The 20,336-nt window shown below is 42.7% G+C and overlaps 1 protein-coding gene across 1 annotated transcript in view; it reads right to left on the bottom strand.

The window, feature by feature from the left end:
• The window catches only part of MST1 (macrophage stimulating 1), a 41,551-nt gene that overhangs the window by 12,847 nt on the left and 8,368 nt on the right, over positions 1 to 20,336 (bottom strand). Inside the window, exons 4-16 of the mRNA XM_044656948.1 lie at positions 19,643 to 19,757; positions 18,685 to 18,821; positions 18,013 to 18,133; positions 17,580 to 17,698; positions 16,823 to 16,994; positions 15,188 to 15,318; positions 14,938 to 15,040; positions 14,523 to 14,653; positions 13,708 to 13,743; positions 12,797 to 12,908; positions 12,090 to 12,167; positions 11,587 to 11,733; positions 9,109 to 9,215 (exon numbers count right to left, since the gene is read on the bottom strand). Coding sequence (XP_044512883.1) covers positions 9,109 to 9,215; positions 11,587 to 11,733; positions 12,090 to 12,167; positions 12,797 to 12,908; positions 13,708 to 13,743; positions 14,523 to 14,653; positions 14,938 to 15,040; positions 15,188 to 15,318; positions 16,823 to 16,994; positions 17,580 to 17,698; positions 18,013 to 18,133; positions 18,685 to 18,821; positions 19,643 to 19,757 — 1,509 coding nt within the window. The remainder of the gene's footprint in view (positions 1 to 9,108; positions 9,216 to 11,586; positions 11,734 to 12,089; positions 12,168 to 12,796; positions 12,909 to 13,707; positions 13,744 to 14,522; positions 14,654 to 14,937; positions 15,041 to 15,187; positions 15,319 to 16,822; positions 16,995 to 17,579; positions 17,699 to 18,012; positions 18,134 to 18,684; positions 18,822 to 19,642; positions 19,758 to 20,336) is intronic.

Raw genomic sequence — 20,336 nt, 5'->3', positions numbered from 1 at the left:
TAATTAGAGAAATGCAAATCAAAACAACTCTGAGGTATCACCTCACACCAAGCAGATTGGCTAAAATGAAAGAAGGGGAGAGTAATGAATGTTGGAGGGGATGTGGCAAAATTGGGACATTAATGCATTGCTGGTGGAGTTGTGAACTGATCCAGCCATTCTGGCTGGCAATTTGGAATCATGCTCAAAGGGCTATAAAAGAATGCCTGCCCTTTGAACCAGCCATACCATTGTTGGGTTTGTATCCCAAAGAGATCATAGATAAACAGACATGTACAAAAATATTTATAGCTGCGCTTTTTGTGGTGGCAAAAAACTGGAAAAGGAGGGTATGTCCTTCAATTGGGGAATGGCTGAACAAACTGTGGTATATGCGGGTGATGGAATACTATTGTGCTAAAAGGAATAATAAACTGGAGGAGTTCCAGGCGAACTGGAGAGACCTCCGGGATCTGATGCAGAGCGAAAGGAGCAGAGCCAAAAGAACATTGTACACAGAGACTGATATACTGTGGTAAAATTGAATGTAATGGGCTTCTGTACCAGCAGCAATGCAATGACCCAGGACAATTCTGAGGGATTTATGGTAAAGAATGCTACCCACATTCAGAGGAAGGACTGCAGGAGAGGAAACATATAAGAAAAGCAACTGCTTGAACGCATGGGTCGGGGCGGACATGATTGAGGGTGTGGACTTGAAACTACCACACCAATGCAACTACCAACAATTTGGAAATTGGTCTTGATCAAGGACACATGACATAACCAGTGGAAAAGTGCGTCGGCCATGGGTGGGGGGAGTGCGGGGGGTGAAGGGGAAAATAGGAGCATGAAACATGTAATCATGTTAAAAATGATTATTAATAAATGCTAAAAAATAAAAAAAAATAAAAAAAAAGAAGCTTGTAGAAATAATCAACAACTTTAGCAATGTTGCAGGATACAAAATAAATGCACATAAATCATCAGCAGTTCTCTGTATTTCCAACACATCACAACAGCAAGAGGTAGAAAGAAACACCATTTAAAATCACCCTAGACAATATAAAATACTTAGGAATCTATCTACCAAAACCAATACAGGAATTATATAAACACAACTACAAAACACTTTCCAAACAATTAAAACTAGATCTAAACAATTGGAAAAACATTGATTGCTTATGGGTAGGATGAGCTAACATAATAAAAAAGAGCATTCTACTCAAATTAATTTACTTATTTAGTGCCATACCTATCAAACTACCAAAAAACTTTTTTACTGAATTAGAAAAAACTATAACAAAGTTCATTTGGAATAACAAAAGATCAAGAATATCAAGAGAAATAATGAAAAAAATGTGAAGGAAGGTGTCGTAGTACCAGATATTAAACTATACTATAAAGCAGTGGCCATCAAAATAGTATGGTACTGGCTAAGAGATAGAAGGGAGGATCAGTGGAATAGACTTGGGGTAAGTAATGTCAGCAAGACAGTGTATGATAAAAACCAAAGAGCCCAGCTTTTGGGACAAGAATCCACTGTGTGACAAAAACTGCTGGGAAATCTGGAAAACAATATGGGAGAGATTAGGTTTAGATCAACATCTCACACCCTACACCAAGATAAATTCAGAATGGGTGAATGACTTGACTATAAAGAGGGAAACTATAAATAAGTTAAGTGAACACAGAATAGTATACTTGTCAGATCTCTGGGAAAGGAAAGATTTTAAAACCAAGCAAGAGTTAGAGAAAATTACAAAATGTAAAATAAATGATTTTTGATTATATCAAACTAAAAAGCTTTTGTACAAACAAAAACAATACAGCCAAAATCAGAAGGGAAACAACAAATTGGGAAAAAATCTTTATAACAAAAAACTCTGACAGGGGTCTAATTACTCAAATATACAAGGAGTTAAAGCAATTGTATAAAAAAATCAAGTCATTCCTCAATTGATAAATGGGCAAGAGACATGAATAGGCAATTTTCAGATAAAGAAATCAAAAGTATCAATAAGCACATGAGAAAGTGTTCCAAATCTCTAATAATTAGAGAAATGCAAATCAAAACAACTCTGAGATATCACCTCACACTGAGCAGATTGGCTAAAATGATAGCAGGAGAGAGTAATGAATGTTGGAGGGGATGTGGCAAAATTCGACATTAATGCACTGCTGGTGGAGTTGTGAACTGATCCAACCATTCTGGAAGGCAATTTGGAACTATGCTCAAAGGGCTATAAAAGAATGCCTGCCCTTTGATCCAGCCATACCATTATTGGGTTTGTACCCCAAAGAGATCATAGAAAAACAGACTTGTACAAAAATATTTATAGCTGTGCTTTTTGTGGTGGCAAAAAAATGGAAAATGAGGGTATGTCCTTCAATTGGGGAATGGCTGAACAAATTGTGGTATATGCTGGTTATGGAATACTATTGTGCTCAAAGGAATAATAAACTGGAGGAATTCCATGTGAACTGGAAAAACCTCCAGGAATTGATGCAGAGTGAAAGGAGCAGAGCCAGAAGAACATTGTACACAGAGACTGATACACTGTGGTAAAATAGAATGTAATGGACTTCTGTAACGATTAAAAATGATAAAGGCTGAAGTTATGAGGGAAATTAATAGATTAATTAAAGCCATGTTGAAAAATATATATACGACCACTCCTGACTATTTTTTAAAAATGCCGCCCATCCGTATCTCCACCCATCTTCCTTAGTCTCCCACGCCAGAAAGCAAGTCTCAAGCCCGACCTCCGAATTAAAGTTCGAGTTCACGGTTAGTTCCCATTGTCTGATGTAATCCCATCAGAAACTGGAAACCCTTTGGATCACGGGAAATGTAGTCTCAAAGTTCCCCACATGTCCACAGGAAGTTTGTAAGATACTTTTAAATGGTACCTCCCTGCATTCCAAACAACACACTTCTGTACTAGCAGCAATGCAATGACACAGGACAGTTCTGAGGGATTTATGGTAAAGAAAGCTACCCACATTCAAAGGAAGAACTACAGGAATGGAAACACAGAGAAAAGGCAACTGCATGAACACATGGGTTGAGGCGGACAGGATTGGGGATGTAGACTCGAAGCTACCACACCAATGCAACTATCAACAATCTGGAAATAGGTCAATGACACATGTTAAAACCAATGGATATGTGCATCGGCTATGGGGAGGGAGGAGGGGGTGAAGGGGAAGGTGAGAGCATGAATCATGTAACCATGTTAACTTTTCTAAAAAACAAATATTATTAAATGTTAAAAAAAAAAACCCTATTGGGCCTATGCTCCAAAGAGGACAATAAAAGAAGGAAAAGACCTATATGTATGAAAATATTTCTAGAAGCTTTGTGGTGGCAAAGGACTGGACACTAAAGATGTGCCCATCAATTAGGAAATAGCTGAACAAATTATGGTAAATGAATGTAATGGAATACCTTTGTGCTATAAGAAATGATGGAAGGTATGGTTCAGAGAAACCTGGGTATTTTTTTAACTGATGCAGAGTGAAATGAGCAGAACCTGGAGAACAATTTACGCAATAAGAATATTATAAAGGCAAATAACTTTGAAAGAATTAAGAACTCGGATTAACTACAATTGTAGAGGAATGATAATGTATTCTACTCACCTTTGAATGAGAAACATTGTTTGGACATCACCAATGTGAGAATTTGTTCTGCTTGACTATGCATATTTGTTATGAAGATTTTATTATTATTTTTCCCCAGTGAGGCGGAAGTAGAAGAGAAAATAGATTTTTGTTCATTGGGGGAAAAACTTTTTAAAGAACAAAAAGAAAATGACCACCAGCTCAGGGATTCAACAAGACTTGGGTTTGACCTAACTGGGTCACCTGAGATGACTTATTGGTCCCTTCTAGGAGTGATCCAGAGAAATCTTTCATATGAGGGAAGGATAAGGAATGAGGGATGGATGGATGGATAGGACTTAGAAAAGCAAGGGAAGGGAGGGATCCCATCTAAAGAGAACCCTTTTAAGCAAAGATATGGAGACGGATAATGGTCAAGTTTGGAGAAGTGAGGGCCAGATCCTGCAGGACCCTGAATGTTAAACTAGGCCAAAGAATTTGAAATTTCACCTATTACAGAAGGAGGGCGAGGGTGGAGCCAAGGTGGTGGAGTAAAAGGATGGAAAGGTGGAACTACTCTGAGAATCCTCTCAAACCAACTTTGAAATAATGCAATCAAATGTAACAGACTTTTCTCCTAGTAACAATAAAGTGATCCAGGACAATTCTGAGGGACTTATGAGAAAGAACATTATCCATATCCAGAGAAAGAACTGTGGGAGTAGAAACACAGAAGAAAAACATATGATTGATCATATATGGTTTGATGGAGAGATATGATTGAGATTTTGACTTTTAAATGATCACTCTATTACAAATATTAATAATATGGAAATAGGTTTTGAACAATGATGCATGTATAACCCAGTGGAATTGCTCATCAGCTCTGGGAAGTGGGAGGGAAGAGGGAAGGGAAAGAACATGAATCATGTAACCATGGAAAAATTTTCTAAATAAATTTAATTTAAAAAATCAAATTAAAAAATAATGCCTCAAAACAAATATTGGAGTGACAGAACCAACAAAGGGATAGGGTGCAGAAAAATACTTGGAAGGTACACAGGACAGTCTACAGTGCACTGGGCTGGTGTAAGCCCAGAGTGAGGCTCCAAGACTCTGCCCAAACTGGCAATGAAGACCCCCACCCCCAGCACAATGCCTGTTCAAGGCAGTCTACTTGCAGTGTGACTGGCTAGTGCTAGACTAAGGGGAGGTCTAGAGCCTTACCCAAGCCTGCAGTGAGGCCCCAAGCCACAGTGCAAGGCAGTCTGAAATTCACTTGGCCTGTGTAAGCCCAGAGAGAGGCCCACAGTCCCTGCTCAGGACTGAGGTGAGGCCCTGAGCCCCAGCACAAGGTAGCTCTCAGTGCTCTGAGCCCTGCAAACCATCAGCAATCCCTAGAGGAGACTGAATCAGCAGTGGGAGATGACGTCCAGAGCTCCCAACCCACAGACATTCATATTACCTTGAAAGAACTGAGACTTGCAGAAACCCAGAACTAGAGCTAAAAGTAACAGCAAGGAAAAACTGAAGTTTAAGACAGTGCCTCCTTTACCCTGAGAACAAGCCCACATTTGAGATAAAAGTAAAGTTAAGTGGAAAATGAGCAAATAAACAAAACACATAACAACAAAAAAGTATTATGGAGACAAAGGTGAGCAAGGCACAGTCTCAGAAGGGGACAGTGAGATCAAACTAGCCACACACAAAACTTCAAAGAAAAATGGAAATTGGTCTCAAATTCTGGGAGAGCTCAAAAAATAATTCAAAACTTAAATAAGAGGCAAAAAGAAAAATGGGGAAGAGAAATGAAAGTAATGCAAGAAGAACCAGTTTTAAAAACAGAATTAGCCAAATAGAAAAAGAGGTACAAAAATCCAAAGAAGAAAAGTTTCCTAAAAATGCATTTGGCCAAATGGAAAAAGAGGTTCAGAAGCTCATAGAAGAAAATAATTTATTTAAAATAGAATTGGTCAAATAGAAGATAATGACTTCATGAGACATCAAGAAATTAAAATCAAATCAAAAGAACAAAAGAATTGAAGTAAATATGAAATATTGAAAAAATAATTAACCTGGAAAATAGATCCAGTAAGGCATCTAAGTATTACTGAACTACCTGAAAGTCATGATTTAAAAAAAAAAAGCCTAGACATCATATTATAAGAAAATAGCCTTGATATTCTTGATTAAGAAAATAAAATTGAAAGAATCCACCAATCACCTTCTGAAAGAAATCCCCAAATGACAATTCCCAGAAATATGGCCAAATTCAAGAGCTCTGAGGCCAAGGATAATATATTATAGACTCATAGTCAGGATTACATAAGACTTAGCAACTTATACATTAAAGGATTGGAAGTCTCTACTAGCAGCAAAGCAATGACCCAGGACAATTCTGAGACTATGAGAAAGAATGCTAACCACATCCAGAGAAAGAACTGTGGGAGTAGAAATGCAGAAAAACATTTCCTTGATCACATGGTTCGATGGGGACATGACTGGGGACGTAGACTCTATTGCAAATATTAATATGGAAATAGATCTTGATCAATGGTACATGTAAAATCCAGTGGAACTGCTCATTGGCTATGGGAGGGGGAGAAAAAGAACATGAATCATATAACTATGGGAAAATATTCTAAATTAAATAAATAAATAAAATTTAAGAATGAAAGGATTGGAAGGCTTGGAATATGATATTCTGAAAGGTAAAGGAACTAGGTTTACAACCAAGAATCACCTACCCAGCAAAACTAAGTATATTCTTTCAGTGGGAAAAAAATGATCATTTAATAAAATAGAAGGTTTCTGATCATTCCTGATGAAAAGACCAGACCTAAACACAAAATTTGATGTCCACATACAAGACTTAAGGGAAATATAAAAAGCTACCTTTAAAAAAGAAAAAATTTAAGGGATACAATAAGGACAAACTGTTTATAATCTGACATTAAAATGATATTTGTAATTCTTTAAATGTTTTTCATTATCAGAGCAGTTAGAAGGAGTATAAATAGACTGAGGGTCTAGGAGCAAGCTGTTTAGGATGGCGTGATATGCCAAAAAAAAAAAATCAAGGGGTGAAAAAAGGATCACATTAAGAGAAAAGGGATGAGAGAGATAAAATGGGGGAAATTATTTCACCTAAAAAGACATGAAAAAAAATATTACAATGGAAGGGAAAATGAGGGTGGTGATAGGCAATGCTTAAACCTTACTCTCATGGGAATTGGCTCAGTGAGGGAATAACAACTGTTGTTATAACTCATTGGGGTTTAGAATCCTATCTTACCCTATAGAAAAGTAGGAGGGAAAAAAGACAGAAGGTGGGGAATGGGAGGAAAGTAATATAAGGGAGGGGGAGAATTGGAGGAGGGGAAACTAAAAGCAAAACACTTGTGGGCAAGGAAAGTGAAAAGAGAAAGAGTAGTACTAAAAAGGGAAAATAATATGTAGAGGAATAAACAGATGGTAATCATAACTGTGAATGTGAATGGGATGAACTCACCCAAAAAACAAAAGTAGATAGTAGAGTGAATTAAAAACCAGAATCCTATGATATGATGTTTACAAGAAAGACATTTGAGGTAGGGAGACATACACAGAGAAAAAGTAAGGGGCTGAAGCAAAATTTATTGTGCATCATCTGAAGTAAAAAAAAAAGAAGTAGCAATTGTGATCTCAGACAAAGCTAAAATGAAAATAGATCTAATTAAAAGAGATAAGGAAATTGCATCTTGATAAAAGGTGCTATAGACAATGAAGTGATATCAATACTAAACATATGATATTGGCTCCAAATTTTTAAAGGGAAACTTAAATGAGCTTCAGGAAGAAATAGACAATAAAACTATACTTGTAGGGGACTTCAACCTTCCCTTCAGAATTAGATAAATCTAACCAAAAAATAAACAAGAAAGAAGTAAAGGAAGTGAATGAAATTTTAGAAAAATTAGATTTAATAGATCTCTGGAGAAAATTAAATGGGGATAGAAAGGAATATAACTTCTTTTCCCCAGTACATAACACATACACAAAAACTGACCATATACTAGGGCATAAAAACTTCACAACCAAATACAGAAAAGCAGAAATAATAAATACATCCTTTTCAGATCAATAAAAATTATAATCAATAAGTGTCCATGAAAAGATAAAAATTCATTGGAAACTAAATCCTTCTAAAAAAGGTGGGCCAAAAAACAAATTATGGAGATAATAATTTCATTAAAGACAAATGAAAATAAAGAGACAGTATATCAAAATTTATGGGATACAGACAAAGCAATACTTAGGGAAAAATTTAAATCTCTGAATGCTTGCATCAATAAAAGAGAGAAAAACATCAATGAATTGGACATGCGACTAAGAAAATTAGGAAAAGAACAAAATAAAAATTAAAGACTAAATTGAAAATCCTAAAAATCAAGGGAGAAATTAGTTAAAATTGAAAGTAAAAGAACTATTGAACTAATAAATGAGACTAGGAATATTTAAAAAAACAAAATAGACAGAGCATTGGTTAATTTGATTTAAAGAAGGAAATAAGAAAATCAAATTACCAGTATTAAAAAAATGAAAAGAGTGAATTCACCACCAATGAAAAGGAAATTAAAGCAATCATTAGGAGCTATTTTGCCTCTTTATATGACAATAAATCTGACAATCTGGGTGAAATGGATGAATTTTTAAAAATATATAAATTGCCCAGATTAACAAAAGAGGAAATAGAATACTTAAATAATGCCATCTCAGAAAAAGAGATTGAAAAAGCCATCAAAAGAACTCCCTAAGAAAAAATCCTCAGGACCAGATGGATTCAAAAGTGAATTCTATCAAACATTTAAAGAACAATTAATCCAAATACTATAAAAACTATTTGTCAAAATAGAAAAAGGAGTCCAACCAAATTCTTTTTATGACACAAATATAGTGCCGATACCTAAATCAGGAACAAAAACAAAGACAGAAAGTTGGAGGTCAATTTCCATAATGAATATCAATGCGAACATCTTAAATAAAATGCTAGCAAAGAGACTACAGCAATATATCATAAGGGTTATCCACTACGACGAAGTGGGATTTATACCAGGAATGCAAGGCTAGTTTAATAGGAAAACACATCAGCGTAATTTATCAGATAGGTATTATTGACAGAAATAGGGAAGGTAGGAAGAGAGACTGGAATGGGGAAAAGATGAGTTTTCAGCTCAAATCTTATGGAGTTTGAGGTGGCAGTAGGACATCTAGGTGGAAATGACCTATAAGTTCTGGAGAGAATGAGCTTGAGCTCAGAAGAGATTTCAAAGTCATCAACCCAGGGATGGTTATTGAAGGCACTAAAGTGGATGAGGCTGACAACATGTAGAAAGTAGAAAGAGGAAAGGAGGCTAAGTCATGAGCCTTAGGCAGTGCCTACATTTAGACAACAGCAGGAAGGAAGGAGATTCCATTAAGGAGTGGCCTTAGAAGGCTGCACGGATGGATGGAGACAAAGGTTAACATTACTCTGCTCCTTACCATTGGTCTCTCCCCAGCCAGCAATCTCACACTGGGTTTTATCTGGCACCATGTAGCTTTCAGGGGGTAGACAAATAAGGGCCACACGGTTGTTAAGCACTGCAGGTCTGTAGGGACAATACAAAAGAGAGGGAGAAAAAAACTCAAATCAAAGTCCATTTCTGTGATAACAAATAGAGCCTGGTCTCAGGAAAATTCAGTAGTGCCTTAGTTCCAGCACAGAAACTACTGGGGGAAAAAATGTCCCTCAAGTCAGGGGATCCATGCTTGCCATGAATGTAGTTGGAGAATGGGTGGAAGGCCAGGTGGCCCAGAGCATAGAGTGTCATGCCAACGTGAAAGGAAGACCTGGTCTTAAATGCCACCTCCAACACTTGCTAGCTAGCTGTTCAACCTTGAGCAAGTTACTTGTTTCTCAGAGCTTCAGTTTCCTTATCTGTGAAATAGGATTGATAATAATAAGGAGAACCCACCTTACACAGTGGTTGTGAGGTTCAAATGAGAAATAAAGTGCTTTGCAACCTTTAATACAGTTTATAAATACCAATTTTTAGGACGGAGAGAGCCAATCTCTTTCTAGAGCTAGCCATACATCTCCAACTGCCTAATACATTTCAAAGTAGACATCCATTACACAACTATCTCAAAATCAGAACTCATCTTCCCCCACCACCTCAAACCATCTTCTGTCTCCAGAACATACCCATTTTCAGGCAGGAACATCACTATCTTTCCAGTTACTGAGGTTCAACACTTCATCCTCCACTCCTTAGTCCCTCTCACCCTCCAAGTCAGTCACTAAATCTTGTAATCTCTACCTTTGTCTCACTCCTGCCACCAGTCTTCTTCAGGCTCTCTGTCCCTCATCACCACTCACCTGGACTTTCACAATAGCTCCCTCCTTGGTCTCCTTGCCTCTTCTGCTCCAAGTCATTCTCCACAACTCGCTTAAATGATTTTGCCAGAATGATGGTCTGACCAGTCAGTCCTCCCATGCAGTAAACGTTGATGACTCCCCATTTCCTCCAGGATCCAACATAAATAGCCTCTCTTTGGCAGACAAAGCCCTGAACCTATCACCTTTCCAGGCTTCCACATTCATCCCCTTATCATACTTGACCAAACCAGTGGTCTTACTACTCTTCACACCCAATATTCATCTTCAGTCACCCTGCATTTACATTGGCCATTCCCCATAACTAGAATCCATTCCCTCCTCACCCCTGACTTAGAACCCTTTGAGTTTCTTTGAAAACTTGGCACAGGTGCCATCTCCATGAAGCCTTTCCTGATTTCACCAGCTTCTAATGACCTTCCTTTTGTCCTTCCTTTCCCATGACCTTATATTTATTTCATATATATTCTGGAAATACTTATATATAAGCTTTTATAAAGGGACTGCTGGGGATAACCTCTTTTGTAGATACCATGGTCAGGAGGGTTTAAGATGCTCCAAACTAGAGGGAATTGGACCAGTCCATACTGGACTTAGGGGAAAAAAGTCAGATAGAATAGCTAATACTATTTAAGTCACTTGTTGTTCATCATTTCCATTGAGTCCAATTTTTTTATGACCTTATTTGAGGTTTTCTTGGCAAAGATACTGGAGTGGTTTGACATTTCCTTCTCCAGCTCACTTTACAAATGAAGAAATGGAAGCAAACAGGATTAAATTACTTGCCCAGGGTCACACAGTTAATGAGCATCTAAGGCCAGATTTGAATTCAAGATGAGTCTTCTGGTACCTGGTACTATATGCACCCCTCCTGGCTCCCCTGACTTGAATCATTTAGGACTGGGCAAATCAACACTCCCTTCTTTTTCTTTTTTAAATTTCTCAAATTCATTTGCCCTGTTCTTTTACTTCTGGACAGCCATCTTCTCACTAACTTTGTGTCTAAACCTTAAAAAAATGTATTCTTGTTTTGCTAGCAACAGGGCAAAAGAAGGGAAAAACCAGTTGATGTGTAAGAAAAAAAATAAAAGGGCCAAGAGTTAGTTTCCCATAGGCCACCTTTAAGGAGATGAGCTGTTATTTTTAAGAAACTGAAACCGAAGGCCTGAGCATCTTCCAGGTAGACCTAGCCTGCTGTGTAACTGTCTTTCTTAGCTAACCGACTTAACCCTATTAAGATAAAACCACAGGTCTGTAGTTTTCCCTGTCACCAGAATCAGAGTACCTCAGCCCAGTAACAGGAGCGGCTGTGAGACTGTGGCCACATTCCTTCCCTTCCAAGGACGCTGGTCATCCCAGGGAGCAGGTCCTTTGAGGCAGGCCAACCTTATTCATTCATTCATTCATTCATTCATTCATTCATTCATTCGTTCGTTCGTTCGTTTGTTTGTTTATTTATAATAACAAATTTCCACGTGTTTTCCAAAGCTATATGATCCATATCGTCTCTCTCCCTTCTTCCATCCCCCTTCCCAGATGTTGGCCGACCTTTTTGCTAACATTCTTCCCCCACCCACAGGTACCTTTCTAGTTTGATCATGATGAGCTGGGAGCCTGGAGGACCACACACCATCTTCATCAGGGGAATCTTCTGTAGTCCAGGATCACTAGGCTGAGGGTTCTTATAAAGTGTGCCCAGCCAGGCCTCGTAGCCAGTGAGGGAGGCATGACTGGAGGAAAAGAATTGGGACCTGCACTGATTCCCTGAGGCCAGAGCAAACACAGCCCTCCTTCCCCAGCCTTATCTTTAGCCTGATGAGGGAGGGAGATGAGTAAGAAACTCATGGACTCGAGGGAAACAGGACCTTGCAAAAGGTGGGGGGAATGTGATTGGGAGAAAATAACCAGCCTGGGAAATGGGTCGAGTAGACCCAAGAAGGTTAAAACTGGAGCTGGTTTTACATGGGGCATTTAAAAGTGGGCAGATGAATCAGGTGGGCTTGGGCTAAGGCTGGGCAAGGTACCTCCGACAGAGCCCTAAACCAAGTACTTTGTGATTCCTTAAAAAGCAGAAAAGGTCCCTTACCAGGATGGGAAGCACTGGAGAGCTGAGACCACCCACTGGTCCTTCACCAGAGACCCACCACAGAAGTGCTGGCCTTGCCTAGGATACAATAAGTGGGTGGGATGGGGGCAGAGTCATCGATGCAGGTGGAAGAACATACTCCACCCTCCAACCCCTCACACAGTGGCTTGGATCACCCAAAGATGTTCTCCCAAAGAATTTGGGTCCATGAACTTCTGCAAGGTTAGAAGCTTTCCTATTGTACCTTTTTCACAAAAGCAGCATGATAGAATGACTAGAGTCAGCTCCTAAAGACTTGTGCCTGGCACACAATAGGCACCTAATAAATGGAATTTTTAAATCCTTACTTTCTTTATTAGTAACTCTAAGATAGAAGGACAGGGTTAAGTGACTTGCCCAGGGTCACACAACGACGAAGCCTGATACCAAATTTGAGCCCAGGTCCTCCCTACTCCAGGCTTAGGATTCTGTCCACTGTGCCACCTAGCTTCTCCTTAATAAATGCTTATTGACTTGACTTAGAAGCAGAAAGACCTGAGTTCAAGCCCTACCTCTGACAATGTGACCCTGGGCAAGTCATTTAACCACTTAGTGCTCTAAGCAACTCTTAAGCTATAAGTTGAAGAGAAGGTGCCAAGCCACATATCTAGAGCTAGACAATGACAGCTTCCAGCATGTCGGGGAGGTTGGGGGAGGCACAAACTCACCGGTTCCTCAGGCTGACGGTCCAGGGCGAGTTGCCAGGATGGCCCCCCACAACCCGCAACAGCCTAGATCTCCTCTCCTCCCTCTTGCCACACTCCTGAAAGAGCACCGGGTCTGGGGGCAGGGAGGGAAAGAGCAGAAAAGTGTCAGGAGCTGCCCCTAGGGGAGGAGGAGTGCTGGGTGCCCTCGGAGTTAGGGAGGCAAAGAGAGACGAGGGGTTGGGGGAAAGAGACAGGTGTGGGGAAGGGGCTCTGGTGCCCTAAGAAGGAGGGGGAGTTGGGAGGGAATAAGGATGGGTTAGAGAAGTGATTCCAAAGTGGGCACCACTGCCCCCTGGTGGGTGCTGCAGCGATCCAGGGGAGCGGCGATGGCCACACTTTTTTTGTATTGCATTCTATTCTGAGTTCAATAAATAGTTTCATAATTTCCAGGGGGCGCTAAGTAATATTTTTCTGGAAAGGGGGCGGTAGGCCAAAAAAGTTTGGGAACCACTGGGATAGAGAGTGAAGAGGGTAAGCAGGATAAGAGGGCCAAGACCCCTCTTAGGAAGTGAAATAAAAAGGGGTAATTAGTGGCTCAGTGGATAGAGTGCCAGGCTTGGATTGGGAGAACCTGGGTTCAAATCTGGCCTCAGACACTTCCCAGCTAGGTGACTTTGGACTCTGAACCCCCATTGCCTAGCCCTTGCCCTTGGGTATTAGAGTTGTTACTAAGGCAGAAAGTAAGGATTAAAAAAAGAAGCAGCAGGGGAAGTTGGGAGGGAATAGGGATGGGATCTATCTGCAGGGTAAGGGGGCCAAGACCCTTTTTAGGAGATAAAGCAAAGGTGTTCCCGCTGCCTGTCCTTGGAAGCAAGAGTCTTCTAGCCCTCACAACTCCCAGTAGGCAGGTGGGTGGGCAGGCTCTGAGTCACCTGAGGTTGCCAGGATGGATGTCTTTGGATCATTACCTGAAAGAAAAAAGGTAAGACTAGACGTCAGCACATCAAAGTAGGTCACAAAGGCTCAGTCAATTCTTCTCCGAGGGCAGCGAGAAATTCAAGTCCCAAGTTATCCTCTGGTTTGGGGGGGGAAGGAGACAGTCCCTGCAGCAAAACCTCCCCCCATCCCCATCCCACTCCACCCCCAGCAGCCCACAATGATCTCTTCCCCCTTTGGAGGGAACTCAGTCCTTGAAAGGCAGTTTGGAATAGTAAGCAGGACCAGAGTTAGTCAGAGGATCTGGGTTTGAATCCTACCTTGATTTTCTCAACTATGAAACAAAACTGTTACCCTCTGGGGTCTCTTCCAGATCACCATCATGGGGTCCTATTTTTCCCTTATCTTGTCTCTAGTGGGGAGTCTTACTTTCCCTGCTGGACTATAAGCTTTGTGAAAGCAAGGACCAGCTTTTAGATATGTTTCTTGAGCACAACAGTTCAGTTAAATGCCTGCCGTTGATTCATGCATAAAAATATTCTGGTCCTCATAAACCAATAAAGAAAGTGGAATGAGGGGCACAGCTACGTGGCACAGTGGATAGAGCACCAAGTCTGGAGTCAGGAGGACCTGAGTTCAAATCTGGCCTCAGACACTTCCTAGCTGGGACCCTGGGCAAGTCACAAAACCTCGTTTACCAAGTCCTTGTTCTTCTCTTAGAGTTGTTACTAAAACAGAAACTAAGGGGTTAAAACAGAAAAGGAAATGGGATGGCCTGTTTGAGGCTAGGATTGAGTACAGGGGGACTCACTGCAGGGCTTGAGGGCACAGTAGTCAAATGGGGTTCCAGGATCCATAGTGTAACACCAGGGACCATATCTATCTCCATCTGGGTTCCGACAGAAATTCTCTTCCAACTGTGGATGGGTGGTAGGCGTGAACCTTGAGAGAGGGGTGGTGGAGAGGGAAATTCCAGTCACCCTCCCAGACCCTTGGGGCCTTCCCCGCCCCCAGTCTGTCTCCAGAGCTCTCTTGGTCTCAGAGACCTTCATCACCCCTTCTGATCCTCAGCCCCCAATAGAGCCATGGGCAGAGTTCAGGAAAGAGCAGACAGTAGGTCCCAAGGTAGGGACCAAGGTTAAGCAGGGTCAGTTTGGAAGAAGCCAGAAGTGACACCCTTCCTTCCCTCTGCCCCAGGACCCCCTCACCCAGTCCCCAAGACTCACTGAGGCTTGTGAGGTGTCTCCTGGGACCAGTGCTGGCAGATAATCCCTTTCCGGGTCTTACTAACAGAGCCCCGGTACTGCTCCCCATTTTCATAGTAACACTCTGTGGAATCAAAGCAGAGAGGTTCACCATCCTCCAAGTGACCAGCCTGGGAGGGAGTTTAAGGGAGGGGGAGGAAAAGGGACACTTGGAGCCCTCAGGCCAAGCCCAAGCCCTGCTGGAGTCCTGCTCCCCACTCCTCGCCCTCACCTTCTACCTTGATGTCATCGGGACAGCGCTTGATTTGGAAACAGAAGGCCACTCGCATGCCAGGCCGAGAAGTGAAGCACCACGGGGCCTCTGAACCATCTGGATTCCGACAGAAATTTTCCCGTAAGTCCCTGGGGATGGAGCCATAAATAACTAAAAATTCTTGCAACTGGGGTAAGAATCACGAAAGACATCTTAAGATCAACTTGATAAGACAATTCCAGTGGAGAAAGAGAGCTCACAATATAATACTCCCAATATAGGGAAAGGGAGATAAGAGACCCTGGGATACGAAGGGGTATGAATTACTAAGAGGGAAGGAAAGAGCCAGGGAAGGGGACAGGCAGAGCTGGGGGCAGGGAAGGAAGTGGACCATTTGGTGACGTCCTAACCAATTATTCTTGCTCTCTGCACACTAAATTCATTTGTTTCTGCCTGCTGAAGAAAGTACAAGTGCTACCAGCATCCCTTCAATTTTTGAGCCCCAAGTCAAAGTCCCAGTTACCCACCCTAGTTACAGCTAAGGACAGGGGAGAGTGAGGAGGACCCCAAAGTTCAGCCCAGGAAGCAAGGAATGATCTTATCCAAAAAGGAGCCCGCTGCTTCATCTTCTCTCCACATCCAAGGTGCGTAATAAATGCTTGTTCACCAACTGGGCAGTCAGTGATGGAGTGTATGAAAGCATGGAAGGAATGAGTTTTTAGGATGAGGGTAGAAGTGCGAGCACATTTGTAAGCAGAAGGGCAGGAACCAACAGAGAGGGAAGAGATCCCCGAACACAAAGAGGGGATGATTGACAAGGCAAAGTCCACGAGATGGGCAAGAATGGAGCGGAAGAGAGGTAGTGAAAACATTCCCATCATCTTGGTAGAATGACCAGAATGCTGGGTATGCAGTCCATGGACCAGGGTTTGAATCCAAACTTTAGGTATTTACTATCCAGGTGACTTGGGCAAGTCCTCTCCTCCCTCTCGGTTATTTTTTTTAACTCTTACCTTCCATCTTAGAATCAATATTGCATATTGGTTCCATGGCAGAAGATCAGTAAGGGCTAGGCAATGGGGGTCAAGTGACTTGCCCAGGGTCACACAGCTAGGAAGCATCTGAGCTTCCTCTCTGTTCTTAAATAACAGGGATGGACTTGTTTTCTCCAAAGTCCTTGTCAGCTCTAAATCATACACTGTCATGACAGAGAACCTCACCCTTCCCAGGAAGTTAGGAGAGAAGGTCATCTACAGAAGGGTGTCATGTGGGAGGAGATTTGTGGGGGTTGAAGAAAAGGTTTAAAACAACTGCTGCATGGGGTGTAGTGGAGAAGGATAAAAGGTGAATGAAAAGATCACACTGCAACGAGGAGCCCATTGGAGTGAGGGGGAGCCCAGGGTCTGGCTGTTCCAAGTATGTGGGAATAAACAGTCACACACCCTCCCATTCGTATACAGGTGCACACACTCTGTCTTAGTCTATCTCTGTCTTGTCTCTGTCTCCATCTCTCTCTCATCTTTGTCTGTCCCATTCTTTCTGTCTCTGTCCATCTGACTCTCCAACTCATCCTTCTCGGTCTTGTCTCTGTCTCCATCTTTAGCTCTGTCTCCCTGTTTCCGTTTGTCTGTCTGGTTCTTTTCCAAGACTCACTTGCATTCATAGTTCTCAGGCAAAAAGTGGTGCTGGTGAGGGGTCTGGGCATCCCAGCGCTGGCAGGGGATGCCCGTAGCCGTAGTATTGGCCGTTCCTCGATAGTTCTCCCCTTTCCCCTTGAAGCAGCTGTGGGTGGTGTGCCTGGGTCGTGGCTGTTGCCGAGTTTGCCCTGAACAGACAGATGCAAGGGTTTAGAGTGAGACCCGATGCCAGTCCCCTCCCTGGGAGGTCACAGGCCTCTGTGGACCCTCGCTGGCTCATTTGAACTATCTCAACATCTTCCTTTTCTCTTAGCTTCTTACTCCTCCCTTAGCCTAGGGCCAGGCCTCCTAAAGATGGACCCTGGAAAAGGTACTCTGTGAAGCCTTACAGATAAGAGGAATCACAATGTAGTGGAAAGGATTGTGGAATTTAGAGTCAGAAAATCTCCATCCAAATCCTGTTCCCAATCACTACTTAGGTGATCTTGGGCAAGTTTTTTCCCCCTTGTGGGTCTCAGTTTCCTCCTCTATAAGATGAGGAAGATGGGCAAGATGAACTTTAAGACACCCTCCAATTCTAAAGCCAATGAGTCTATATACCCAAGGTCCCAAGCCCCAGCTGCCATTTTAACCCCTCGGCTCTAAGGAACCTGGTAGAGCCTACATACTCCATCCCCTCTTGTAGGGGAGGTGGAGGGAGGTATGGGCTGCCCACCATAGCCTAGCCTTCCCCGTGGTTGGGATTCTCCCCTCTACCCACATTGCTCACTCACGGCATCTGGGGATGCTGCAGAATTCCCGTTCCTGCCGTGGGTCCGTGGTGTAACACCAGGGGCGCTCTGAGCTGTCTGGGTTTCGACAGTAGTTATCGTCTAGGTTCTTGTCGGGATATCTGGGGCAGGCAAGAGTAGTGGTTGTCTCAGGAACCCCTCACCCAGCTCCAAAGAAGTAGAGCCGAGAACGAGCCCATCCCATGAGCCCCGCTGCCTTCCCCCATCTTCTAGTAGGGATTAGGAGGAAGGACAGAGGGAAAGGGGGAGTCTGCTGATGGTGTCAGTGGTGCCAAGCTTCCCCCTGGGCCTCCGACGGCTCCCCGACACACATACATATCGAGGAACCCAAAGGACTTGTCCTCCTACTCCCTGCCCTGTACTGCCCAGAAGTGCCGCTTGGTAGCCAACTCCCCCTCCCAGCCCAGAATCATACTTGTTGGGATTGTAGGGATGCCTGTGAGGATACTGGAGGTCCCAGCGCTGACACTCCCGACCTGACTCTGTGTAATCCAGAGAACCTCGATAATCCTCCCCATTGCAGGTGAAGCAGGTAGCTGTGGGGACAGGGTCACACAATTAGAATGCCTCGTGTTTTTATAGGGTTTTCATATCAGCCACCCTGAGAGCCAGATAGTACTAGGACTGGGCCATCAGGCCTGTGTGTTTATTGTTAGCAAACTCCCAGGTAAGGAAACCCCCATTTCCAATACAGACCAGCATCTGCTCTGCAACTTAGAATCTTAGAGAGTGCCTGGGAGCACTGAGTAAAATGAGTCACTCAAGGTCATGCAGCTACTAAGTAGCAGAGGCAAGATTTGAACACGGATCTTCTAACTCCAAGTCTAGAGCTCTTTTACCCATACCACACTCTTTTCCATGAATGATTATAATATCTTTCTCAAGATGTCTGTGGGGGAGTCCTGAGGGGTTTATATCCAAGTAATTCTTTTTACCTTAAAGATGCCACCTCCTCCATCCTGTCCTAGAAGCAATGGGAAATGGATGCTCTGAGGGAATCCATTACATGTTGGGGGTAGAACAGGAAGAGGGAGCAGACACCCTGGCCCATCACGAGGGGTCACAAAGGAAAATATCTGGGACTCACCCTTCTGACAAGTCTTGATACCACATGTCTGAAATCGGATTTTGGGGTTGGTGGTATAACACCAGGGGCCCTGCTGGTCACTGTCAGGGTTACGACAATAATTCTTCTCCAGGCCATTTTGGGAATTTGGAATATACCTGAGGAGGGAAAAGGATGAAGAACCATTATGGGGAAGAAAGATTAAGCTTGTTCTTCTTGGCCCCAAAGAGCTCAAAAGACTTCCTAGGAGCAGGGAATAGAAGGTTCAAGAAGTCAGATTTGGCTTCAACATAAGGAAAAATTTCCTGGCAATTAGCTGTCCAAGTGGGATGGATTAGCTGCCTTGGAGGGTAATAAAGTGCCCATCACTGGAGCCCTGGGTGACCTATTATTGGGGATACCTGGAAGGTAATTGCTCTTTAGGACTCAAGGGATCCCTGAGATCCCTGCCAGCCCTAACCTTCTGTGGTCAATTCCCCAAGGGAAGAGCAGCTTAGGGGGCACACAAGTGTCTGTACTCTGTTCCTAGTCATGCCAAAGGTGGATGAAAAGAGGAATTAAGGAGCAGGGCTTTAGGGAAAGTGGATTTTATGGTATATGTGAGGGTGTCTCCTGAAACCCCAGGGATCCTCTGAAAAGGAAAGTGGTTTATAGAAACCTTGGGGCCAGGGTAGCATGGACACAACCCAGGCTTGGAGGCATTAGGAGTGGAAGTGTGAAGGATTCTCTTCCTGGGTTTTTTTTTAATCCACCAGAGCTAACTTCTCCAAAGACCATTTTGCTCTGCCACTCCAGTCCTGGCTTCACTTCTTCTGTCTAATTAGGGAATGAATACAGATGCCTTTCCTCAAGGGAAAAGCACACACAGCCATCATCTGCCCAAAGGTTGGTCTTTTGAGGGAGTGGAGAAATAGCAGACTCTTGCCCTGATGCCCTCCCTCCTTCTTTCCCCCCGCCCAAAGTCCAGAAGAGCTCAAACTTGTGGTCTGTTGGGAATTTGTGGCTCCAGTGTTGACAGGAGATGCCGTCAATAGTGGTTGAAACAGTGCCCCGGTAACTGATCCCGTTGTCCACGATGCAATCCCGCACATAATCTGTGGGAAATACCCCATTACCATACAGTCGAATACTCTCAGAGATCTGGTTCCAAGAAGCTGAGTCCACCCTACAACTCACCAAATTTGAGTGTCATTGACTGGAATAACTGCTTAACCTATTCCCTGCCCTGCTTCTATCTGACATAACCTACTCCCTAGGCTTTCCAAGTCATCTTTGGTTTGCACTCCCCTGCCAAATCATAATTGAAAAACCTTTAGAGTATTGTTTCCTATTACCAGTATTTAAATTTCTGATCTTGATGAGGAAAAGGTCCTTGACAGTTGAGCTCCAGATCTATTCATCCTGGCCATATTGTTCCACTTTACTCACTCAAGTCAAAATGGACCACTCACAGTGTTACCCCATAATTCTCATCTTACTCTCTCCCATTCCACATATAGGGGATACTCACACTGTCCTCCTTGCTTGGAATAGACTTCTCTCCTCCTTCCCTCAACACTTTTCTGCTGAAATTTCATCCTTCCTTCAAGACTTATGTGAGGGTCTAGCTCCTTTATGAAGTCTTCCTTGACACTTCTTCACCCTGAAAGTGATCTCATTCTTCTCTCTTTTAC

Source organism: Gracilinanus agilis, chromosome 1, assembly GCF_016433145.1.
Source record: "Gracilinanus agilis isolate LMUSP501 chromosome 1, AgileGrace, whole genome shotgun sequence".
Taxonomy (NCBI): Eukaryota; Metazoa; Chordata; class Mammalia; order Didelphimorphia; family Didelphidae; genus Gracilinanus; species Gracilinanus agilis.
Note: the sequence above shows the minus strand (reverse complement) of the source record. Positions and strands in the feature narration are given on the sequence as shown.